This window comes from Suricata suricatta, chromosome 9, assembly GCF_006229205.1.
Source record: "Suricata suricatta isolate VVHF042 chromosome 9, meerkat_22Aug2017_6uvM2_HiC, whole genome shotgun sequence".
Lineage (NCBI taxonomy): Eukaryota > Metazoa > Chordata > Mammalia > Carnivora > Herpestidae > Suricata > Suricata suricatta.
Window position 1 is genome coordinate 37,900,237 of NC_043708.1, and position 27,442 is coordinate 37,927,678.

Sequence of the window (27,442 nt, forward strand, 5' to 3'; positions counted from 1 at the left end):
GGCATGCAGATGCTTTTTTCCATATTTTAATGAAAACCAGATTTATTTATAAGTTGCTTTAATTTCATTCTCGAGTGGAATGGAACAAGAGTATCATATGTTCTGAATTAGGATCTTACTCACATCCCATATCAATTATGTAACTCAAATGCAAGACAACTTAATTGTGTCAATCATATTCCCCTGACAAGATCATTAAATGTTAACAGAGAGCTTCCAACTTTTAACAGCCATAGATTTTTAAAATATAAATTATTCTATGAAAAATACAGATGCCTCATATGAGTTTGGTATTAAATATTATAGTTTCTGACCTCTAACAGTAATTTTTGAAATTAGCATATTTTGAACATAAGGTTTCTTTTCGATAACATCTTTTTAGAGGTTTATATTTCAGAAAGATACATCAAATCTCACAGAAAATAAGCACACCTGAAAGATCTTAACTGCAATTTATTGTCAAACCCTGAAAAAAAAGCACATATCATATTGATCTCAGAAGAAATATTGCTATGTAACTTTAAAAATACACTGCCCTGGACAGTTTTTAATTATCATAACATTTGTTTCTTAATTATTTTACAGTTTCAAGCTTTAAAGGTTAATGATTTATCTATCTTCCAAACAGCACAGTCTCTTATTAATGTTCTTCAGAATTCTGAAGTCTAAAATAAGCAAATGTACATTTCATGTACAACAAAATGAGACTGTCCAAGAGATGTGTAAGGAGACTTGTTCTATAAAAAATGTTAACAGAAGTCACCAAATTTTCCAAAACAGAGATGATACAAACCAGAAAAAAAATCCCAACAAAATTACAATTGATTTAAATTGATTAAAATTGATTTAAATATTTGACATACAACATTATAGAATTTCTTAATTCTCCACATTTACACTATCCTATCAGCTTACAAAAAGCATATATATGTATATATATATGTATATATATATATAAAACATCATATTTGATCATCTCAACAACTTTGTTAAGAAGGCAACACTGGTACTCCATTAAGCCAGGTGAAGAAATCCAAGTCTCAGAATTAAATCATATGGCCAAAAGAAGTAAAATTAATTTCCCGAGGTCATTGACTGTCACATGGATAGAAGACATCTCCTTACTCTTATTCTAACATTCCTGATTCTACTTCTCATTGCCTTGAGTTCTTAGCCCTAAACTATAAAAGAAATTTGTCACATAGAATTTTTTTGAATAATAGAAGTTATCCTCAATATTTTCACAGTAATGCAAAAGTGAATATAACATCACTATTTCTTATAGCAATTGTTCATCAAACTAAGAGCACAAAATGTAAAGGTAACTAGATAAAGCTGTAGATAAAGTGACGCAGTGGTGATCACCAAACGTGATAATGAATGTGGAAACCCTATAAACTGTAATGTACTACACAAAAGCACAATATTGTCTGATGATGAAAAATCAGGCAGGACTTTGATTCCTATTCAGATCTGAAGTACACCATACTTTCCTTATAAATATGTATTTGAAGTTGTCTAAGTAGAGGTTTTTTTTTCATGGAGGCCAAGTTGCAAAAGCTAAAAAGTTAATTTTGAAAACTTGCCGTTCAGTCCAGAACAAGTCCAAATATTAGAGCAAAACAACCAAATATTTATGTCTAAAAGTCTGATAGGCTTTTTGTATTATGGTTTAGAAATTATGTGAAGAACTTGATGACACTTAGAATTTATTCTGTCTTTTCAAATTTATTCTTCTCAAAGTTTCTTTTTCTATGCAAGAATAAATATATTGGGGTTTTTCCCCATAAAAAGAGATGAGTCAATAGTCTTTAGAACCCAGTATTTTTTAAATAAGGAGAAAGGAAGTATAACGTGGGTTAGTATTCCTTATATTGTTAAAAAACAGGAAATGTAAAAATTAAATCCCTGCAAATCATTTTCTCAAACCTGCTTTACAGTAGAAATCTCACAAGTGTGGCAGCAACTTTATCCCTGTGGTTTGCTGAGATGTGACAGCGGTATTACCTACTCCCCTTCTTTTGCTTAAGACCTTGACCAGCAGGACTTTCCCACTAACCCCCATTCCCCACCTCAGTCACTGAAAGAAGAAATTTCTCCTTTCTTCTCCAAGAAACAGTCCCTTCCTGTCTTTGCCTAATATACCATATCATGAATAAATATTTATTGAATTAATAACTAATGGACACAACAGGGAATATTTTTTCTTACCCAGTATGGTCTCCTGACAAAAATTCGGCAATAGCAGCAGGAAGCTCTGTTTTAATAATTAAAAGATAAGATGACATAGCTGCAAACAAGATAAAAATAGTTTCTATTAGAATTCTATACTTCTTAACCATTTAAAGAATGATTTGTACAGAAACACAGATGTCCATTAGGGCTTTGACAACATGTGGAATATTAATTCATACTGCATTATCCCAAAGGTATATACACACCAGAAATGGAGATAATAACTGTGTAGAGAATAACTGGTAGTTCATTAAAGATGCCTTGTTTACATTTCAAACCCAAGACAAACTATTTAAGTAAGAGAAAGGGTCTTAATTACAGGCCATTTCATTAAAATGAAAAATTTTTTGATGTTGGGCACACATTCATATGTTATCAACCCTCTTCAAGCCATTAGAGGTTAGTTTAGCAACAACTGATACAGAAACTGGAGTTTAATAAGTACTAGAGAGAGACCCCCCCTCCACCCAAAGAAGTCTCCCTTCCTTTCTCTCCCTTTCTCTGCTTTCCCCAATACACTACACACGTTATTATAAAATAAAAAACAAAATGCATAATGAGTTACATTTTTAATTGTCCTCTAAAACTGATTAGAAAATATTCAGTGGTAACCACTAAACATATTCAATGGACAAAACTTACAACTTCTAGTCCATTTTATTAACAGATTTCATCTGTTATTATGCAATCAAAACCTGAAGCTAGCATTATTTCTTACATTTGATCTGACAGGATCCAAGAAAGAACTAGTTTTTATAGCATTTTAATAATGATCCCATTTCTGATGTAGCCATAAGAAAAAAAACAAATCCTATAAACCTTCCAACATATATTAGGAAACATTTTAATATGGTTATAGAATACAGAACTCATTTATATATAAATACTTGAGTTTAAGCTTACATACTTAAGTATATAGAAACCCAGATGATTGGAGTCAGAACTTCAGTTTAACAGAGTAATAATCTCTCTTTCCCCCAGAGATTATATATTTTAAAAGGGCCAACAAGAATATGTCCAAGAAGAATAAAGAGTGTACGCTGTACGCACGTTAATTTTATTACTTATTTATATTTCAGGAAACATTTCACTTTCTCCTTGGACCTACAAAAACTAAGAACACAAATGAATGCCAAGTTTGAATGGTAAAATTCTGGGGGAAAATTGATTAAAAGGCTCAAATGTTTAAAAAGAAGAATACGTTTTTCTCAAACAACATGCGTAAACGTAGCTGAACCTCTCCACAATTATTACAGTGCTGTGTGACCACTTGAGAAAAAAAAAAAGGAAATGTACTATTTTGAAAATAAATTTATATGAAGATAGACAATAATTACACATACAAACACACATACACAATTTTTTTCGTAAAGTAACATATCCATGGAAAATAAAACTTAGAACAGTAAGTAAATACTCACTTCTCCTCAATGAAAATTCATATATACACATATTTTCCAGTTTATGACTATTTATTTTCCCCCATTAGTATGGTTGTTGAAGTATGGCTTTTTCCCCAACAGAAGTACAGGACATGTCTTCAAACTCTCTTAGTTTTGGGGCATTGCAATTGATTATATATGAAAAGGTGTTCTGTATCATTCATTCAAAAGGAAAAAATTGCTATCAATTTGGCACAGAACAGAAGGAAGGTTTAGATTAACCTCCTTCACTCAAGGATTTTGGGTCTTGTTTATAATACTTTATCTATTCCAAAGAATCATACACATACAGTATGATGTTGAAAATCATGAGCTGAATTTTCTGCAACTGGCAAGCTGCTTAAATATATCTTGCAAGGAAAAAAAAAAAAGAGACAAAAGTACCTGTAACACAAGGAATGCAGACTTTCTATACAATGTAATTTATTATCCACCCATCAGTCTTTCTTGCTTGGATTAATCCAACACCACATGCATTTCTAAAGTTTCAGACATTCATCTCTTTCAGTAATTTTCTATTATTTCTTTTAGATCTTTAGCTGTAAAAGCTTCAATGAATATGATATCATATTTCTTGCTAATATACAATCTGTCATTCTTCCCAGCATTTCTATTAGCCCCTGGCTAATCATTTGATCACTTTTATCCTCTATTGTAGCCTTAACTCTTTGGTTTTCAAATGGGAGTCCTATTTCATTAGATTCCCGTCTGAAGAATCATGTATATTTCAAGAAATATGAACTCACCAAACATATGTTTCTCTCTCAAAAAGAGATCTTAGCATACAAGATAGAATCAAACATGCAAATACTGCTTCTGTCTCAGAGAATGCTGGTGTTTGTTTTAAGAGCTACAAAACCACAGAGCTCCTGATGAGGAAAAGCCCCTGTGATTAAGCAAGCAAAACAAAGGCACTATCCTTTTCAGTGTTTTCATTATTTTTTCTTAACCACAAGTAAACTTCCATGGAAGGACTAGCGCCTTAACATATTGTATATTAATACAGAGAAGAAACAAAATGGACCACCAAATACACATTAACTTAGGACATACATCTTAATTAGATTCACATAAAAAGGACAACTATCTCGATGAAATAAAAATGTTTTAAAGATATAATTATCCACAGGAAAGCTCATGTAGCCATTGTTTATAACCAAAAGGTTCACTAGATCAAACAGCTGCCCGCCACACTTTTTGTCTCATGTCTTCTATTAATGGCATAAGGAAGTGTTTAAAGACTTATCTTAGAGACAGGTCATAAGCAAGAATTTGTAAATGATTTTTGCTGACATCCACACATAGCATAGACTCCTAATACAAGACACACCATGTTGTGCTCTGAATTAATAGCTATAACAGGGTCATCCATTTTAGCCATGGTTATAGCTAAGTGATTCTGGCCCCCCACACTACCTAGCCAGAATTGGTGCCAAAAGACATACCTTCATGACAGGTATTCAAGCCATTACAAATCATTTAGTTTTACCACATTAACTAAATAAGTACTCTTTTCTCCTTCATTTTAAATGTAACCAATAGAACTCATTTAATGGAGCCCTGGGAAGGAAATTTTAAAAAATCTGTCAACTAATCAAAACACAGAAGTTGAAAGTATTCTTTGAAAACCATGTGGAAAAGCAAGTGTTATATTAAGAAATGACTAAAATAGGGTAAAATTTGATTAGACAGTAGCAAGTAGTAAGCTATTAATATTTGTTGATCTAATCACAAAAGAGGAACACATGAGCTGGGAACATGGACATTGAAGGAAGAGATGCCAGAAACACAGAATAGGAGGAAGAGACCTATGAGAGAAACACCATGACAACAGTGAGCATTTTTGGGTTTTGGATGCCTAATCCATGCTGGACAGTACTCTAAGTGATCTGCAAGTTATTCCCTCTTTAACCTTTACCACAAAGCTGTGAGGTAGATATTTATCTCACAGATAAAGATATGGAGGCACAAAGAAGTAACTTGCCCACGGTAGTAATGGTAGAAACATCCAGTCTGGTTTCAGAAATCTGCACTATTAACCATCATGGGAAAATGCAAGAGCAAAGTGAAGAAGAAATCCACCACAGCGAAGAAAAAATAAGGGAAGTCTATGAAAAGGACCACTTCCTGGAATTATTTTTTTTCTTCTGTCATGAGCATTTCAGTAACAAATTGCTTATGAATGCTGGAGTTCAAAGAAATTAGTTAGAAGTCTTAAAACCACTTATGTTGATTTCACTTTGACATGTATTTTCAATGTAATTTATTTCAGCTTTGTAGCTGGTTTGATGAAGTTATAGTAAGTCCAAGATTCCTCAGATAAGGTAAGGATTTTCATGAGGAACTCTATTGCAACGACCAGTAAGATTCTAATGCATCTACAGCTATTATTGTAATCCACAGGAGAAAGTTTCCTATTCTCACATATTTAAGATATTAATATCAAACTGAAATGTAAAAAAAAAAAATTAAAACAAAACACCAATCCCTCTTCCCCAAAACCCTATATTCTTCTGGACTATTTTTTCCCAGGACTCCTTAAAAAAAAAATACAAAGCCTCAATTGGAATTTGGGCCTAACAAATCATTAGTTTGTAAAAAATAATTATCCTTTTTGTTAAACTCTTAAAATACATGTATGAAGATAAGATTACATACAGCTATTTTTAAAACAGAATTAGGTTTTCAGTACTTGGAGGAAGTTCAGCAACTTCTTAAAGGATTAGTCAGCCAGCCCTAAACAGATGTACTATGGAAGGAAATAATAAGTCTGCCTTTCCATCTGAGAGAATCAGTTTTACTTCAAACATGTTTTTAGTCATGGAGAGCAACTGGTTTATTCTATTTAACATGTCTTATCAACCCAGTGTTCCTCCTAAATGTCCAAATGCCACTGAAAAGCTATCCCTACTCAAAAGAGTACCAACACAATCTCTTTTTCTAAAATCCTGAAAAATATCATTTCCTTAATTTGTACACAAATGGAGATCAAAATATATGAAAGAAATTTTCTCCCATAGCCCTAAGAAAATGCATATCTTTATCATTTATCAAGATCTTAAATTTGAACACAATGGGACCAGAATATTTACTACCCTAAAATCCTCTAATTAAACTTCAGTGAGTCACGGGAATAAAAGGCATAATGAATGCATGCATTGAATACATACTGAATACAGTCAGATACTGTAATAGCAATACAACAGGCCAGATGGTAGGTGCCCTTGTGGTGAGCACAGCATAATGGATAAACCTGTCAAATCACTAAGTTGTACACCTGAAACTAATGTAACATTATGCATCCACTATACTCAAATAATTTTAAAAAATCATTACTAAGAAATATATTACTTTCAAACCCTTTTTAAAGTGATACGTCGCCAGTAAATTTTGTCAGAGGAAGTACTTATGAAAAAACTCCTTCCAAATTTCCTATATCCCTCCTAGTCTAAGGCAGTGCTTCTCAGTTTCTTCTGGACATACTGTTGAGGCTCAGAAAAGCTGCAGGATGTGCACAGATGAGCTGACCAGCAGATGGCGTTGAAACAGCACGCCCAATTTCAGCCTCCCCGGGGACAATACAAACCAGTGCAGCTCAAATGACTTCACCATCCTACCAGAAAAGAAAAACAAATTGCTTCTAATTTATCTAACATTAAATCATGAATTTTACAAATACTGAGACTTTGACATTTTTATAGTTCTCAACTGAAAATGATCTTATTATATCTTTCTGATGATAAGATTTAGAAATTGTCCTACTTGAGTACAAAAAAAGGGCTGTGGGGTTTCTCTTAAAACAGATTCCAAACTGAGGCGTTAATCAAGACTGCTGGAGGAAGGTTTGTGGGGCTTGTGCCAGACTGGAAAATCTGGATCATTCTAGCACTTTCAGGAAGTTTCAGTAAGACTACTTAATGTTTAGGGTTCTCCTTTAACAATATGTAGCAGGGGTTCAACCTTCAATCTCCTTTAAGGAATTGGGGCTTTAAAGAACTAAGGAAAGAATATGCTAGCCACAGTGGGTCCTTCATATTTTATAAAAAGCAAAGTAAGGATTTAATGTACTCCTTGGAGCCCCTCATCTTTTCACACTTTGAGAGGAGTGAGATACAAAACCAGAAAAAACATCAACTAAATAAATATACTTATTCATGCATTTCTAGGAGTTCATAGGACTTTCTCTGGCTTGACTAAAAATGATTTGGGGTTTACTGTTTGATTTCTAGGAATATTTTAGCCAACTAAGTGGTCTATCTTGAGAGTTCAAATGAATGTGAAACTACTTACTTTGGTTTTTAGGAAAAGAATTTCATAATGCAACAATGCTAGAAGAACTACATGGAAATTACCACTTATTTGCAAACACTTATTTACCACTATAGTTCTTACTCCTTTATTACGAGTAGCCCACCAAATTCAAACCCTAAGCCAGAGTTCTCTTGCCGGTATGAGCATTAAATATTAAAACTTCCAGATGTCTCTTTACTGACTGTGTGTCCCAGCAACAATGACTCTAAGTGAATGTCACTCCAGGCCCTGAGGAAATGGCCAGCCAGGGGCTATGCTGGGGCCTATTTCAGGCCCCTAATTCATTAGAGTCGGGAAGAGATCAGGAATTGCCTAGAAGCAGAACTTTACTGGAGGGCTCTTCATATTCCAAAGGCAAAGGTTTCCATAAGCTTTAGAACAAGCATGCTGAATTTAGTGAGTCAGTTTTTCTATCAAACGTTTAGAAATTATTCAAACACACTATATTTCTCCAATCAATTTGTTAGACTGCATCAGTGCCCTGTGACTAATACTTTGTTCCTTGATCCTGGGGGGAAAGAGGTTTTCTGGAAGCTCTGACAGTGAATTCTTCCCTAAAGGAGCTGTATACGCATATATTATGGTCCCCTCTTGCCAGTTGATCAATTCTTTTCCTCCTAAAGAAGCACCAAGCCAGGCCGCTGGCTTGTCCTCTCCCCCCTCTTATTCCTTCCTTTCTTCCTACAATAAATATTACTTAATGAAATGCCTACTACATGCTAGGTACTAAGAACACAAACAAATGAGCAAATGACTTAAATTTATGGAATAAGGAGAGGTAGGGGATACACTGGGTCTTTACTGACACACCCATGTAACAACTATTGATCAAGAGCAATTCATGATCATTTTGACTTTAAAGGTCTCTCTGTTCCATATTTCTCATCAGGAGCACAGAATCCTAAGAAAACTGAAAAGTGTTCAAATGTTACAAAGCATAGAAGAGTTAGGAAGCATTAATCTAAAACATGATTACCTAACCTGAAAATAATAGATTTCAAAATATTTTAATTTGATTTTATATAAATAAGATCTGGCTCTCAACACTTTGAGCCTATTGATTTTTATATAATTCTAATCTACAAATCATTCTATGGGCTTTCACATTTCTTACATTATCATAGTATATAAAATGATCTCTTTGAGGCAAAATTTCAGGCTTTCTAAGTAGAACTTAGAAGAACTTTTAAAGTTCAACAAATATTATTTATTGAGTTCCTCTACCAGAAATTAGGTCAAGTTAAGAAAACAAATGAAAACACATAGTTCCTATCCCCAAGGAGTTCTAAAAATCCTCAATATTTAGTATTTTCACAGATTTTCAAACACTTCCTATATCAGAGCAGAAAGAATAAAGTCTTTAGAAGTAGAGAGAGTGAAGTTGAGTCCCAGGCTTATTAAGAGGTAAATGTAAGCAAGTTATTTATTCCCTCTACTCACTGACCTCTTCCTCTGTAAAATGAGGATAATGTCATTTCCCTTGAAGAGCTGCTGTAAGTACAATTAAAATGTATAGTAGAATGTCTGGCCTAGATAGGATCTATTATCTCTGGTTTTCAGTTCTAAACAATCAAGGCAAAAACTCAGCCATTTATACTAATGATAAACATCCTATCTTTCAGAAAATGGTATTGGAACCACTGGGCATGGATGAAGTACAAATATTCAATCTGATGTTATATACTTCATATCCTCTTATAAATATCTAACATATTTCTAGTTGATAAAGAAAAAGGTAAAATCCATTTTGAAGAAACAGCATTCAGTCAGTCATATGCACAACATAGTAAAGAGCCTGCCAAATAAGTATGCTGGGCTTCTCAAGTGCACATAGTCTAATAAGTACTTGCTTAGGACTTCTACAGAACCAACTTGCATCAATCAAAAAAAAAATACTTCCTGGGGTGCCTGGGTGGCTCACTCAGTTAAGCATCCAACTCTTGCTTTCGGCTCAGGTCACCATCTCTCTGTTCAGTTGGTGGGTTTGAGCCCTGCATTGCGCTTGGGCTGACTGTATGGAGCCTACTTGGGATTCTCACTCTCTCTCTCTCCCCCTCTCCTCAGCTCACACGAGTGCATATGTGCTCTCTCTCAAAATAAATAAATAAATGTTAAAAAAAAATCTTCAAAAAAAAAAAAAAAAAGCAAAACTACTCAAGACTAGAGTCCCTAGACTTTTTAACCCCAGAGGCTCAGCAGTGCCCTGACAGGTAGTTGAAAAATTCAGACTCCCTTTTTCTGATAACAGCACCCATGAAAGCTTTTAGAGCGATAGTTGCAGATTTGTTAGAGATACCTAGGAAAAGACCACATCATCTTTTGACCCAAGTATAACCCTCCTACTGAACTTACCTGTAATAAAAATATTTCAATACTCTGGAGGAGCTAACATGGCCTCCCAAAGTGCCGAATTTGAATTCTGGAGTAAGAAGGAACCTTAATAAGCTCCTGGTTTCCCATCAAATTCCCACAGCAATTTAACTAAGAGGAAACTGAAGCCAAGAGAGTGAGGGAGGGGACTTCCTCAAGACACATGGCTATCCAACGGCAGAGACCAGAGCACAGACTCCAACCCAGTGATCTGCTCACAAGAGCAAGCTTCTACTATTATAACAAAGGAAAGATGTATACACATCTGGCTAAGACAATAGAAAACAGTTCTGAAAATACGTTGCAGTTATTACTTAGTGGGCTCTCAATAAATAAATTTTTAGCCAATGTGAAGAAAATCATGAGGATATTATTCTAAAAACTAAATGAATATTATCAGCTTTGCTGAATTTGAGGGACATTAAAAATTGCTGTGACTGCCTCTCAGTCACTTTTTTCTAAAAAAAAAAAACTTCATAATATAAAGCAAATAAGCAAATCAACATACTTAAGAGTTGAGAAAATTAATGATTTATCTGCTACCAGATGCAGGAATCCTTTCTAGGACATTCTTTTTCTAGAACATTTTTCTTTTAAATTCATATTCAGCTTTTCAAATATTTAAAGCTAGTGAGCAGTCTAGCTCAGTGCTTCTTTTCCTCTTTTTCTTGATAAGTATATCTAGAATATTACAAAGGACCTGGACACAGCTCATACAAATAATATTCAGCTCCATTCAGTTTGACAAAGTTCTATCAAGTCCCAGGTATTGTCCTAGGTCCTAGGAGTCCAAAAAGAAATGAGACCGTCCTTGCCCTGGAAGAGCTTATAATATAGTGAGGCAGGGGTGCCTGGGTGGCTCAGTCGGTTAAGCATCTGACTGCGGCTCAGGGCATGATCTTGAGGTTAGTGAGTTAGAGCCCCACATTGGTTTCTATGCTGGCAGCTCAGAGCCTGGAGCCTGCTTCAGATTCTGTCTCCCTCTGTTTCTTTTCTTTTTTTCTTTTTTTTCTTTCCTTTTCTTTCCTCCCTCACTCACACTCCATCTTCCTCTCTCTCAAAAATAAAGATTAAAAAAATATATATATATATATATATGGTAAGGGAGAAAAGCATATATGGAAATAACTTCATATCTAATAACAAATGTTAAAATATATCATGTACAATAATAGTTAGATGTAAGATTAGAGAACAAGTATCAAAATGAAGGATATCAAGAATATAACAGTGGGCATTTTGGCAGGGTCACAAATTTAGATCCAAATTCCTGGACTGAAAATTCTACATTAAATGCCAAGAAATAGTCAACCCAATCTAAAAAAATGTGATGGTTCCTTTGTGTGTGTGTGTGTGTGTGTGTGTGTGATGGTTCTTAGTAATCAGAGAGAATAATGAGGCACAGAAAATACCGAAATATATTCACATGAGATATTGTAAGTGCACATTTACACAATATATATTTGCTAAAATAACTTATTCCAAGGCAGATCTTCAAATCCATAGCATTATACAGATTCATGATGGACGAGGCTGGTTACTGACTTCCAGTAAAGTGGTGTGGGTCTACGGCCACACCACCCTGAACGCGCCCAATCTTGTCTAAAGTGCGGTGGGTGAGAAAGAGTGTGCCATCCAAGAAAGCATTCTTTTCATTCGGTAACATTGTTTTTCCATGAAAATTCAAAGAATTAAAACATGAATGTTCAGGATTTCCAAAACAATGGCAAGTACAATTTATTATTGGAATGTTAATTTTTTCCTTGACCAAGAAACCCATTAAAGACAGAATCTGGTTGAATAATACTTAAAGTAAAATAGCTCGTATCTCTTGAGTATCAGAGTTGAACTTTATTAAAGCTGTCATCGCTAAACTAATTTGAACTGTGACACGTAAGAAATAAGATCAAAATTTCCTCTGAACATAGTCTTGTGTAAGGTCCAAAATGCAGGTCAACCTTCCCTGTGTATTATTTTCCTTTAAACTAATAGCATTTATTTGGCACACCAATCCTTGGTAAAAGAAAATAAGACTTTGTTCAGCACTATGTAACTTCTTTACAACATATACAACCATGATTCCCATATTTTGGATTGGAATGTTTAATACATTTAGTCAGTAACTGTCTATAATTAACAATAATTGTCATTTCTACATGGTTCTAGATATTGGGATTTTAAGTTTATTTATTTATTTTGAGAGATAGATACAGTGTGAGTGTGGGAGGGGCAGAGACAGAGAGAGACAGAGAGAATCCCAAGCAGGCACCGAGTTGTCAGCGCAGAGCCTGATGAGAGGCTTGAACTCCCAAACTGTGATGTCATGACCTGAGCCAAAACAGAGAGTCAGGTGCTTAACCAACTGAGCCACCCATGGGCCCCTGAGGGTATCTGAAAAAACCTATCTCTACAGAAATTCAGGCTCCCAATTAGACCTGTAGTCAAGCAATAAACAACATGAAAAAATTATTTCCATCACATTTATGCATAAGCAGCTCATTTTCAATTGCTTACCTCCAATATTCTGAATCATGATGGTGCCTGCTACTACCATCTATGAAAGAACAAAGGTATTCAGAACATGAAAGAATACAAAAGGATCAGTATTTTATTAAAATCCAATAACTATTACTAAAAAACAGATGCAGAAGTCAAGTGAAGAGACATTGAAAAGAATATATTTTGTCAGCCATTTCTAATACATAAAATGAATTATCATCACATAAAAAGCCTTTTTTTTATAGTTCCATGGTTACTATAAAGAACATTTTACAAAATTTTCTTGGCAGTCATTTTTAAACCATTAAAAGTGTTAAAGAGCTAGTAATTGGTTGTTATCAAAGTACCAAAAAATGGAAATTAAATCTATCTGGTCTCATTCCCCCCTTTCCACTGCTTTAGGAGGCAGACTGTGACAGCTAGAGGTGTGCTGTGCTGACACTGTTTGCATAAAAGGAAACGATTTAGTCTTCTGAGTGGGTCAGCTTGGCATACATCAAGCCTTTAAACTTCCTGTCCCAGGGAAAGTCTAGAGCAGAAAATTCCGCAACCCATATATCCCAGACCTTAAATTTTAAGCAAACTATTTCAAATTCAATAATGTGGAGCAGACTTAGTGTAAGAAGGTTGTTAAGAGCGCCTCCCCTTTCAAAACAGGGCAGTTGCCACTCAGCTCTGGCCAGTTGTTGGCATGTGGGAGTGTGGATCCAACATAGCTGTATCTTCTAACTTCTTCAATTTCTCAAGGAAAGTCAGAAACTGAATTCTTTCAGAATTCTATAACTCTTAGTTGGCAATCAGTTAAATATAAAAAAATTAAGCCAAACAAAATATGCCTAAGGACTAAGTTCACCTTGTAGGCTTGATGGCTTGGGATTCTGATGAGATTCCTGGGAAACTCTAGACTCTTCATCCATTCCTGGTAATCAGATGTACTCAGAGCAAATGACTGAACATTCTGCTTCCACTTGGGTCTTTCGATCACATAAATCTTGATGGATCTGTACTCCCCAATGTATGTTCAGAGTAGACTAGCTCTCTAGGACCATTCAGTTCATGGACGGGGAACAGATCACCTTTCAGACTCACCTCTACTAGGAATTCCATCAGTGGCACAGCATTTACCTATCCTGTAAATGCTAGAGGACTTGGGGTTTGCAGAGCAGGTTAATGACAGGTGTCTTTGAAGATGTAGTAATTGCTATGTTAACATTCCCAGAAGAAACTATGTATATCGACCCATTTAAAAATTAGTTATAAAACCTCAGTTATTTGTGAAGAGACAGTTTTGAACTTTTGCACCCTATCTTTCATCTGCAATTTATATCTATCGTCAGTTATACACGAAATTTGGATTTCTACTAATATATTTCAAAAAACAATATCAACTTATTCATGACTATCTTTCCATTTTTGGCTGCATTTAAGCACTTAAGATCTAGAAAGTCAGTATATCTGTTTACCTATCTAGGTCTTCAGTGCCTAGTATAGTGCACGGCAGATGGTATTTACCCAATAAATATATGGATTTATAGACAATTTAAAAAATCTTTCTTAAAAAGTTCAAAAAACTTAAAAGTATTTAATTCTCAGAGCAATGTTATCTTATGTCATATCCATATCTGTGTTAGATCTGGAAAAAAGGAAATAGGAAAATTTCAACCCACGTTTGAAGTGGACAGGAAATATTAAAAAAGCAAGCAAACAACAACTCCTCATTTAGAGAATCCTTTATGAACCTGCCTACTAAGAATTGAGTTCATACATTATTGATAATCCAACTATCTAGAGTTTTAGGAAAAGGGGACTTTACATAGTAAATGCATTTTTAGACTCTGCTGCTATTCAAGGAATATAGGAAATACTAGTGTGAAATAACAGTGATGATGATTAGAGTCATATTTATAGATCATATTAAATTAACGAGAGTTTTCTTATATAAATAACATTTTCTTCTTCCTTGGTTAAACTGGATGCAGGTAACTGACCATGACTATACCAAACATCCTAGTCTTTGGGAAAGACACACTGTTACCAGGATGATTAATAAAACCCTTTACCTGCAAGTAATATACTCTCCATTTTGTTCACATTTCAGGTTATTAAGACAAGGTCCAAATATAAAGCTACATTGCATGATTTAGATATCCCCTTTTGTATGTTAAAAATAAGGTTAATATGAATGTAAATCCAGGGTCCCCCCTTCCCCGTTTTGTAGCTAGAGTTTTTTCTTCCCATTTTCACTTCTTAGAAGTTGGTTTGGCCATCTACAGATACTGTAGCCTTTAAGATTACCAACAAAATAAACGAACAAAAAGCATAAACAACAGATTGACAATGGAAATAAAAAGGCCTATTTGCAACCAACATGCAAATGGGTTTTAGAAGTGTGATAGGTCTTCAGAAATAAAGTACAGCAGCACTAACAAAAATATTTAACACCTATTTCCTGTGGAAGAAGACATTGTTTTCTCTACCTCTCAATTTAGTTTAATAAGCCTACCACAAATCGATGCCCAATTAATACTGCTGTTATTTCTATTATTCTGAGGAGGAAAAGCTGTTGGTTTCGAATCGGAAGTTCTACAATGTAATAGTAGCTTTAAGTAACTGTGGACAAATAGGCCCCTTCATTTCTCTGGGCCTTAATTTCCTCGTCTATAAAAGAGGGGATAGCTAGATAACCTTTTAGCACTGTTCAGCTCATAAATGGTATAATCTAATTATCAGGTTTATAGTCATGCTATAATCTTAGTTCTATGCTTTTTTCCCCTGTGTGTATGAAGATTTACCCAGTTAATATAATCAAACTTAATTTTAAAAAAACTTAAAACAGGCCACTGTTACAATTTTAAATTATTCAAGTCACCATTCTCATTCATTAGGGTAAAAAACAGATTTATGTGTTAAATTTATTGATGCATTTTCCAGAAGGGCAGAGAGAGATTTCTTCGCTCTGTCTTCCTGTTCCCATCATTCTTTCTTCACTTTGTTTCCTTTTACTCCCCTGAATTTCTTTCTCTTGGATATACCTGCCTCTTTTAATTAGAAATGGAAGGAAAGAAAGTGCCTGTATGGATTTTGGAGACAGTAAGGAGAAAAAAAAATTACCTTTCCAGGTAATCCAAATGCAAAGAGTCCAAGATCTTCATAAGATGTCACAGCTGTAAAGAGAGATTATAATTTTTTTGCTTTACACAAAACTATTTGTGTGCCAACTCTTAAAGGCAAGGAAGCTATTCTACTACTATCTTATAGCTACTGGATGGCCAAGCTAAATTTAAAGCAGAAGTAACCACTTCTGAGAGAAACTTTTGATGACTTATGGTCTCTGAGGATGGAGTCTTCTAGAATAAGTAGAATTTAGCAAATCCCAAGGTTATCTAAACTGCACCCCCCCCCCAGGCTGTATTAGTTCAAATGCACTAATTACTCAAGAAGAGTCCAACTTCTCCGAGGGGCGCCTGGGTGAGTCAGTGGGTTAAGTGTCTGACTTTGGTTCAGGTCATGATCCCACAGTTTGGGATGCGAGTCCTGTGTCGGGCTCTGTGCTGTCAGCATGGAGCCTGCTTTGGATCCTTTGTCTCCCTCTCTCTCTGACCCTCCCTTGCTCGCTCTCTCTCTCTCTCTCTCAAAAATAAAATAAACACTAAAAAAAGAAGAACCTCACTTTTCCCTGAACAGTATTTGCATACTACACTATCCAAGAGTAGGTTTTCCCTGGCCATCATTTCTGAAAACTGCTTATGTAAATAAGATTAAAGTATGAAAGTTCTATCAGACTTTCCAAGACCTTCAACTTTTCCTTACCCATCATCAGTAGAGCATCCCCTTTCTCTTTTCATCATAAAAGGGTATGAAATTACATTTTCAGTCCACATATTCAAGAAATGTGGTCACAGAAAAGATGAAAATTAAACGGCTCATAAAATAACCAGATTTGTCCTTGGCCTATATAACTTCATGTTCTAACTAATGACACCACCAGTAAAAATAAGTAAAAACATTTGTGTAATCCTATAGTTAGAAAAGTGCTTAATTCTGTAGCGCTTACACTAAAAAGAAGCAGACTGACGGATAGTAAGGGTTGGTACTGCAACATCTCCTATTGAGTCAAAGACATGGTTTATCATTTTTTTTTTAATTATTTATTTTGAGAGAGACAGCATGAGCTGGGGAGGGGCAGAGAGAGAGAGGGAGAGAGAATCCCAGGCAGGCTTCACACTGTCAGCACAGAGCCCGATGAGGGGCTCGATCTCACAAACCATGAGATCATGACCTGAGCTACAATCAGGAGTCGGACTTAACCCAGGTGCCCTGGTTCATCATTTCTTAATGCATATTTTGATATATTCTCTCAGGACATGCACAAGTCTTCTTTTTATTGTCACTGACAAAAACTCCTCTGTACTTTCATAAATGAGGACCACCAGGGATGTAAAGTTAAGTGTTTTAAAAACCATATATGGTCTTTACATGTTATAACTACAAAGTCAGAAAGAAAACAGAAGCGTTGAAAAAATAAGTTGTACTGATTAAGAACAAAAACTTCAACAGTTTTAACTGCAAAATTAAAAATTTTAACTTTAATATTATCAGAGTTGATCAACGAATTTAGAAACATTTTAGATGTCAGCTGTTTTTTTAAAATGTATTTTCAGGTGCTAAATACAGTGAACAAAGACAATGTTGTTTTGAATTTTGGGTATATATTGTGTATAAGTAGGAACTTTTATGCTTAAAAAAATTTTTTTTACATTTATTTATTTTTGAGAGACAGAGAGAGACAAAGCATTAACAGGGGTGAAGCAGAGAGAGAAAGAGACACAGAATCTGAAGCAGGCTCCAGGCTCTGAGCTAGCAGTCAGTACAGAGCCTGACGTGGGGCTCCAACCTATGAACTGTGAGATCATGACCTGAGCCAAAGTCGGACGCTCAACCAACTGAGCCCTCCAGGTGCCTGGGATCTTTTATGCTTTAACAATGAAAGACTTCTACAATAATCTCACAGGGGTAGATTGGGGATATATTTTAGAACATAAAAAGCAGAGTTACAAAACTAAGACCTGGACATTTTTCTACCTATGTGAAATGCCAAAACTCTTTTTTCTACATATACATATTCTAAAGTGTATGTCATCACAAAATTAATAATTTTTTCCAATTAAACCTTTACTAGTTTGTTTTAATTTTCCTAAACAAATCATTAAAATTTTGATAATATTGATATTATTCCTTTAACATTCCAAAGTCTAGGTATATATATATATACATGTATATATAACACCAGAAAAATTATCTAAATGTTAGCTTCTATCTAATTTGACATTGAGAAGGTAATTTGGTTCAATATTGTGTGTATGTAAGCCAAGTCTCCAGAAGGTCTTTGATCTGTCACTGAAGCATGAGATTAAAGGAACATCAGTGTTCAATTTTAGTGCCCTTCTTTTATATTATAGTTAAAATTATCCATTCTACCTTAAGAAAAACTTCCCTTCTAAGAACTTAAAGCAAGGAGGCTTCTCAGTGTTACAAATGGGAATATATTGAATAACTTGCTTTTAGAATGACGTATGTAGAGTTTCTCAGTCAATGAGAAAGTTATCAAGAGGATACTGATCCAAAAGTTTAACTAAGTTTTGTTTTATTTTGGAACAGCAGAAAACAAATATAGATTGTATATTTAGCAAACATGAAAAGCAAATGACTTTCCCATAAGCAAAAGTCATAACACTGAAAGATTCCAAAAAGAATTGGTATTTCTATTACCTAAACAAACATTTATTCTTTGTTTTTATATGACAACACCTTTATCATTAATTAAATATAATCAAACTGATAGCTTAATAAAGATAATGTGACTTGCAACTTCTGACAGTAGGAGCACACATCCTAGCAATCGCAAACTTGCTCCTCATTACTTTCTAGTTTTATAAAAATATCTCTAAATACAGCAAACTCCGAAATTCAGAGTGAAAAACATTTAGATGTCTAAATGGAAAGTGACTACAATGTTCAAATCCTCACTCTCTCTTTCGGATCAGCACATCTGGCTAGCCATTCGATTTTGTCACTGTCATCATACTGCTTTTATGTTGCAAAAACAGAAGCATTTTCCCATGTCTAAGACATCACGGATATGAATGATGGCCTCTGGATTAACACTGAGGCTTTACAAAATATGTACACAGTCAGCCAAATGTTTTATCTCTACATATTCTCTTTTTGATGGTTTTCTGGATCATTTCAACATTTAAACCAAAACAACCCTAGTGAAGTATTTTTTTGAAGTTCTGTTCTGGCATTAGGACAGTTAAGACGCTGGTTACAGTGTAAATCGGTCTGACCTTTGGAAAGCAGTTTGAACAACAGACCTTTAAAATATGACACTTGACCCCATGGAGTTTGCATCTTAGAAAATAACACTAAAGTAAGACAAAACATTATATGCAACGTTTACACTGAAAAACAAACAAACAGCAAAACCCACAAATGACCTAACTGTTCAAAAATGGTAAGGGGTTAAACTATAATATGTATACCCGATAGAGTAATATGTTGCCATTAAAAAAAAACTACGTTTATAACACGAAAAATGTCAATATTGACTGAAAAAAATTGGATTAGAATATGATCCATAAAGTAAAAAAAACATAAAAAGAGGGGGATTATTACAAACTGGTAACAATGACTATGTAGTTTACTTTGTCTTCCTTTTTTAGGGGGCAAATATTCTACAATGACTATAATGGAGTGGTGGAACTTTAAAAACCATAACTCCCCACTTCCAGAATAGTTCCATTTTCTCCACTCAATTATCTGATAGGGTTTATTTAAACTTTTAATTTCTCTGGCATTTAGTAATTTAATTACCATTTCATCTACAAATAAGGGATATTTTTCTGCTCTTTCATATGATCAATGTTTTAATATTTTATTTATAAAGTGAAAATGTTTTAAGAGATATCAAAATAAGATGTGGTAATGACCAGTCACATTAGTAGCATATTCCTACAAAATAGGAATAACATTAATTATGAAAATTATAAAATTATTCAGTCTTTTACAGGAAACCATATAAGCAGTACTTGGCATGATCCTCCTTAAGTAAATAACTGAAAGCAGTCATTAGCAATCTATTTTAGGAAATTATTTTTTGATATTAAAGAAATCAATGCTATGTTTGGAGGAGGCAGAAAGGCTGTAAATCTTAACAAGTAAATTGGGGGGAAATTTCTTCTTTAATGTACCATCAAGGCACATTTTAGTGCTATTTTGGCTAGACCAAGAGTTTGGCCTCCACACGAATCATTTGGAAAGCTGCTTCCCATAAAGTCATGGAATATTTCCAGCTAGTTACTCCAGTGTTCTGTCTGCTTTGCATTTTTTCTTCAATGAAATAGGACAATTAATAAACTCTGGTTACAGTACAAAGCCCAAGTTTCAGCAGCAGCAATATTATCTTTGGATCTGGATTGAAGGACATGAGTTATTCAAATACAGTTCAACTTTCAGAAAGTTGGCCATTTGCAATGCACTTATTATTTTGAAATTCTTTTCTTTCTTGTGCTTTCCATCATTTTCTTCTCGCCTTTTCCCTAAAGTGTTGTGCAGGTCACTCATTTATTGGATGTCTACTCTGCAACTCTATCACTACTTTCTTATTTTTTCGTTTGTTTATCTCTGAAAGAGAGAGAGAATGCAGGAGAGCAGGAGTGCACAGTGAGTAGGGGAGGGGTAGAGAGAAATAGAGAGAAAGAATCCCAAGCAGGCTCCGTGCTGTCAATGCAGAGCCCAATGTGAGGCTCCATCTCATGAACTTGAGATTATGACTTGAGCTGAAATCAAGAGTTGGCCGCTTAACCAACTGAGCCACCTTGGTGCCCCTGTATCACTACTGATCTTTCTCAATATGTAATTAAATGTCAGTTTACCCACTAAATGTGGCATGATCTTAGAGACTCAATACAGGAAAAGAAAATAGAATGCTTGAATACTAGAAACATTCTCTTTTCAAATGGCAGAGAGGTTGTAATACTGCATGTGTAGAGAAATTTCTAGGATCCCGGTATATTGCTTGGCCCTGCTATGTGCCATATTTACATAGTCTTATCCTATAAATGTTAATCATTAGTTTTCAACTTTTAGACTTACCTTACAGATGAAGTATGAATGCCTTACATGTGATCACAAAACAGAAAGAAAATATTGTCAACCTTGACAATACAAAGGTACAGCTGGGAAATATGGAAAGTATGAAACAGGGAGAGTACAGGTGAGAAAAAGAACAGATCACTAATATGATATAACACGGCAGAGAGTCACGGGACACTACCTAAACTCCACGGAACAAAAATAAAAATTTAAACGTATTATTTAGAGTTACAAAATAATCACCACACCACAGGTGGGTTATAATACCTATAGCAATTTCATTTCAGATAGTAAAGAGAGCATTTAGAATTTTTTTTCAAGGAAGGTGTTGCAATGGACAGTGATTAGAATCATTGCCCTAAAGGGTTTAAGAAAAAAAATGGGGAGCACAAAGGGGACATTCACCCCTCATTTATATCTTCATCATTGTTAACAATTAAAATCCTCACAAAGGCACTCTAACTTTACTTTAGGAAGAGGAAGTTAGGGGGCTATGTTCTCTTTCCCAGTGAACTCTAGGAAGGATCAAAATTCTCTCTGGAAGAACAAAAGTGAATCCCAGGATCTTCCTGGACTCTTTTCAAGCACCTGAGTTGTTTCTCACTGGCTCAGCAAAAACTGAGGGTGTGACACTTGTCTATCTCACTGGCTCACCAAATTCCTTAGGGTGTGACACTTGTCACACTTGTCTATCTGTTCAGTTCCATTTTCTCTTTTGTACCTCATGCACAAGTAATAGTAAACTATTTTTGGTATCTTGAATAAAATATGTAGTATGTACCATTGTATATGAAATATTCTTTCTTGCCTTGTCTCCTAGTCAAATTCCTTTTCAGCTCAGTCCTTCAGGAATATTTACTGACCCTCATACCCAACCCAGACAAGACAAATCACTCCCTCCTCTGAGCTATCACTGTATCTAGTTATTTTTCTTATTTTGAGAGACAGCAAGCATGAGCAGGGTAGGGGGCCAGCGGGGGAGGGGGAAGAGGGAGAGAGAGACAGAGACAGAAAGAGAGAATGAGAATGAATCTTAAGCAGGCTCCACTCTCAGCATGGAGCCTGATGCAGGGCTCAGTCCCACAACCCTGGGATCATAACCCGAGCCAAAATCAAGAGTTGGTTGCTCCAGTGAATAAGCCATCCTAGGTGCCCCTCTAGCCCATATTTAAATAGTTAAAAGCATCACACTGCATTATAAGCTTTTTACTTATGTATTTGTCTCCCCAATTAGACTAAGAACTTTTTCAGGGAAGGAAGGGAGTCTCATTTATCTCTGTATTCCCAAAAGATAAAACAGTATTGAGTAAATGAATGAACCTCTATCCTGGACCTCAGTTCTAGGACCTGTCCATCTAGATATATAGTTGACCTCTGAGCAACACAAAGTTGCTAGGGGTACCAACCCCCTCACAGTCAAAAATCTGTGTATAACTTCTGACCCCTGAGAAATTTAACTTCTAATAGCTTACTGTTGACCAGAAGCTTTACTAATAACATAGTTGATTAACACATATTTTGTATGTTACGCATACTATATACTCTCTTCTTATAATAAACTATAGAAACATTAAGAAAATCATAAGGAAGACAAAAAACATTTGTTGTACTGTATTTATATATATATATATATATTTTTTTTATATATATATATAAATACATTATCCAGTGTCTCATAACAGAAATCTGGGAGATATCCTTAGATGTCTCCTTCTCTCTCACTCTCCAAATTCAGACATCAGCTTCTCTCAATTCTAATTCCTTTAACCTCCATCTTCCCTAATCCATTTCTTTCTTTTATTTCCCTTGTCAATATTCCATTATTTGATTCCTAGACTTTTTTGACAACCATGTTTGACTGTTGACCTTGTTAGTGCAAATTAGAGCCAAACAGAAAAATGAGAAAGGCATTTTTTTAAAGAAACACAAAACAAAATGAAATAAAAACAAACTTTCTTTGAAAGTACAAAACTTTGGTAAATAGCAAACTCCATTGCTAATTAAGTAGGAGTGCAAAGAAGATAATTTTGAGTCTCTGCATGTGTGAAAATGTTATTATTCCACCCTCACACTTAAATGATAGTTTTGCTGGGTATAGAATTCTATACTGAAATCATTATCCCTCAAATTTTGAAGATATTCTTATTTATAGTATTTCCTGCAAAGTCATTTGCTATTATAGTTCTTGATTCATTGTATGGAATTTTGTTTCTCCTCTCTGAAAGCTTTAGGATATTTTCTGGGTTTCTGATTTTTCACAATGATGTATGTTGTTATGAACTATTTTACAATTATTATACTGGATACTTTCAATCTATAAACTAATTTTCTTCAGTTAAAGAAACGTTCCTTGTATTATTCTGTTGATAATTTTCTACCATTATATTTTTTCTTCTCTCTCTTTATGGAATTCCACTTATTTGCATGTTGAACCTCGGGACTGATCCTCTATTTTCTTACTTTTTCTCTGCCATTTTCAAGTTCCTTGTCTTCCTCTCATCCTCCTGCCTAAAAAGTTTCCTTATCAACTCAAATACTGAATTACTTTTAAATTTAATTTTTAATTTCTAGGGGTGCCTGGGTGGCTCAGTTGGTTGGGCCTCCTACTTCGGCTCAGGTCATGATCTCATGATAGTGGGTTCGAGCCCCATGTCGGACTCTGCTAACAGTGCATAGCTTGGAGCCTGCTTTGGATTCTGTATCTCCCTGTCTTTCTGCCCCTCCCCCTCTCAGTCTCAGAAATAAATAAAAACATAAAAAATTTTTTTAATTTCTAGGACTCTTATATTTCTGATTATACCCTTTAAGTAACTTCTTGTCCTTGTTTCAAGAATGAAGCATCTTCTTTTAGTTCTTTAAAACTATTAAACATAGTATTTTTAAGTTTTCATCTGGTCTCTATATTGTTTCCTCTTTTCCTCTGAGCTTCTTAATTTTTGAAAAATAAACTTTATTTTTAAAAACAGTTTTAAGTTCACAGCAAAACTGAACAGAAAGTATGGAGAGTTCCCACATCCTCCCTAACCCCACACATGCCCAGCGTCCATCAACATCAACATTCTCCACTACAGTGGTATATTTGTTACAACTGATGAGTCTACATTGACACATCATTACCCAAAGTCCATAGTTTAGAGTTTACTTTTGGTGTTGTACATTCTATGGGTTTTGACAAACAAATAATGACATGTATCCATTACTATAGTATAATACAATAGTTTCATTGCTCCCAATATCCCCTGTGCTCTGCCTATCCATTTCTCCTTCTCCTCTAGCCCCTGGCAACCAGTGGACTTTTCACTGTCTCCATAGTTCTGTCTTTTCTAGAACATCATTTCATTGGCCATTTTTTAAAAGTAGGATCCATGCTCAACATGGCGCTTGAACTCATAAGCCCAAGATTAGGAGTTGCATGCCTTACCAAATGAGCCAGCCAGGTGTTCCAAGACTGTCATATAGTTGGAATTGTACAGGATGTAGCCTTTTCAGATTGGCTACTTTCACTTAGTAGTATGCATCAAAGGGGCCTCCATGTCTTTTCATTACCTGATAGTTCATTTCTTTTTAGCACTGAATAACATTTCATTGTCTGGATGGACCAGCATTCATCCATTGGTGTACTGAAGGACAACTTGGTTACTTCTAAGTTCTGGCTATTATGAATAAAACTGCTATAAACACCATGTGCAGGTTTTTGTGTCAATATAAGTTTTCAATTCATTTAGGTATACACCACAATTGCTGGATCAAGTGGTAGTCTCTATACCTTTTTATCATGGTCTTCATATGTTGTGTCAACATTTTACATTCAAAATTATAGAATGGATACTTACTTACATTTGGAGCTTCCATTTGGAGTATGAGGGGGAAAAAGCAAGTTCACCATAACTCCAAGACCTTTGCCCTAAGCAACTAGAAAGAAAATGCTATCATCTACTTAGATGAAAACACAGTGGAAGGTATAGATTGGCAGTGCAAAAACAGTTTGAATAATTTGAGACATATATTAGTATCCAAGTGGAGATGTCATAAAGGCAGTTGGATAAGAGACTGAAATTCAGGGGAAGAGATCCATGCTCAGAATATAAATTTTAAGGTTACCATGAACCCTAGAAGTAGTTTAAAAGAAAAGAGATCAGGGGCTCTGGGTGGCTCAGTTGGTTAAGTGTCCAACTTTGGCTCAGGTCATGATCTCCCAGTCACTGAGTTTGAGCCCCACATCAAGCTCTGTGTTGACAGCTCAAAGCTTGGAGCATTCTTCAGATTCTGCATCTCTCTCTCTCTCTCTCTCTCTCTCTCTCTCTCTCTGCCCCTCCCCTGCTCACACTCTGTCTCTCCTTCTCTCTCTCTCTCAAAAAAAAAATAAATAAATAAACATTAAAAGGAAAGAAAGAAAAAAAAAAAGATCAGAAGAAGTCCTGGTGTACTCCAGTGTTTAGAAGATGGAGAGATGAAGATTCAGAATAAAGAGAGAGAAGTATTCAGTGAAATAGGAAGAAAAACATGAGAGTGTGAAGAAGTGTTACACACAGGAGGAACAACTGTGTCAAATGCTGCTGAAGAGTCAAGCAAGGTCAACGCTGATAACTGACCACTGGATTTAGCAACTAAGTGTAAGTTGCTGGTACAATAACTTCAGTGGAATGATAAGGGAAATCCTAAGTAGAGTGGGTTCAAAACTGAACTAGAGAAAGATGTGTAAATAAGTCTTTTGAGGAGTTTTGCTATGGAGGCATGGTGCACACTGAAGGAATGTGGAGTCATTCTTAAAATGAAAGAAATTATAGATTCTTTGTAAGCTGATAGGACGAAAGCAAGGAACAAAGATGATTAAAGAGAGGAGATGGGTAACAATGGTTGGAATGATGTAGGTGAGAGCAGACAAAATCACAGCACAAGTAGGGAAGCTGATCTTAGACAGGAACACCAAGAATTTATCCAAGGTAATAGAGCATATAGCACAAATGAAGATACGCAGGTATAAGTGGTGGCAAAAGCTTATGATTCCTTCTATTTTCTTAGTGAAGTAGAAAGTGAGGATATCCACTAAGACTGTAATCAATGAGAATGTGGTAAACGTTTGAGAGAAAGAAGATATGAAAAAGGCATCTCCTAGAGAGCAGAGTAAACAAGTGAATGAAGTGAAGACAATAAAGATTGCGTAATAGCATCATAGGCCCCCAGACCCTGAATTACAGTGATATCAATCTGCATGGCTGTGTTTTTCAGCAGGAACATTCTACTGCACAGGTGTATGTGTGAAGGAGGCAGAACAACATTTAATCGTGGTTGGAGTTTTGCCAGAGGGACAGGATGATAAAAGAGAGGGGCAAGCGAGTGATTGTAATAACATATCATGAAACTTCAACTCGACAGAGAGGGGCTCTATGGACAAGAGAGTGAGGGACAGTACAAAGGTAAGTAAGTCTTGGCATGCTGAGGTCTACTGTCATTCCTTCGTGCTTCCAGTGATGTGGAGATCAGAGGAGGGGGCCTACAAGTTTATTCCCTAAGCAAATAAGTTTCCCCAAAAAATCACAAAAACCACAGTTGCTGAGGCAGCAGTGTGTACACCTTGCAATCTTTAAGCATTCTGCATCAATAAGAACTTATAATAAAAGCGAGCACTGACCAAAGACTTGATATTTTATATTCATTACTGTATTTCATTCTCCCAATAATCTCAAAAGGAAAGCATTATCATTATCATTTTATGGATGATAAACTAAGGTACCCTATATGCTACCTCAGCTCCCCCAAAATGTCTTCATAGACCTCAAACCCTATATAAAAGCCAAAGTAGCAGAATTTCATGTGAAGAAATCCTTTACTTTTATAAAGATAAAAATTTCTCTTGCACTCCAGGCAAATAAATGAAGAACTTATTGTGTAAAGATTTATGACCAATGAATCTGATCTGAGCATAAAATCCCCTTGTTTTTAATAAAAATTTTCTTTAATGTTTATTGAGAGAGCATGACCAGAGAGAAGGAGAGAGGGAGACACAGACTCTGAAGCAGGTTCCAGGCCCTGAGCTGTCAGCACAGGGCCCGACAGAGAGCTCGAACCCACGAAACATGAGATCATGACCTGAGCTAAAGCCGGACGTGTAAGTGACTAAGCCACCCAGGCACTCCTTGATCTGAGCATAATACCCCTTAATGACAGTCCAACATACTGAGGAGAAAATTTAACTGTATATTATTCTCCAGTCTTTTATGTGTGCACATGTATTTAAAAAAAAAAAAAAAGCCTACCTCCATAGAGAATTTTACAATGACTGAAGAGATTCAATCAATGGAAGACAGGCGCATCAATGTATATGAAGAACTATGAACAAGTTAGTTCATGGACCAAGTAAGCTACAAAAATGAAGGAAAAAGAAAAGAGAAAGAAACAGAGGTTTTCAGTTCATATGCCCTAAAGTTACA

The 27,442-nt window shown here is 35.3% G+C and overlaps 1 protein-coding gene across 4 annotated transcripts in view; it reads right to left on the bottom strand.

The window, feature by feature from the left end:
* SLC38A6 (solute carrier family 38 member 6) overlaps positions 1-27,442 on the bottom strand; it is a 72,292-nt gene that overhangs the window by 38,793 nt on the left and 6,057 nt on the right. For 3 of the 4 annotated variants that reach the window (XM_029950562.1, XM_029950560.1, XM_029950559.1), the window contains exons 4-6: positions 15,969-16,021; positions 12,873-12,912; positions 2,212-2,290 (exon numbers count right to left, since the gene is read on the bottom strand). In XM_029950562.1, coding sequence (XP_029806422.1) covers positions 2,212-2,290; positions 12,873-12,912; positions 15,969-16,021 — 172 coding nt within the window. The remainder of the gene's footprint in view (positions 1-2,211; positions 2,291-12,872; positions 12,913-15,968; positions 16,022-27,442) is intronic. The other variant, XM_029950561.1, reaches the window with a different exon arrangement.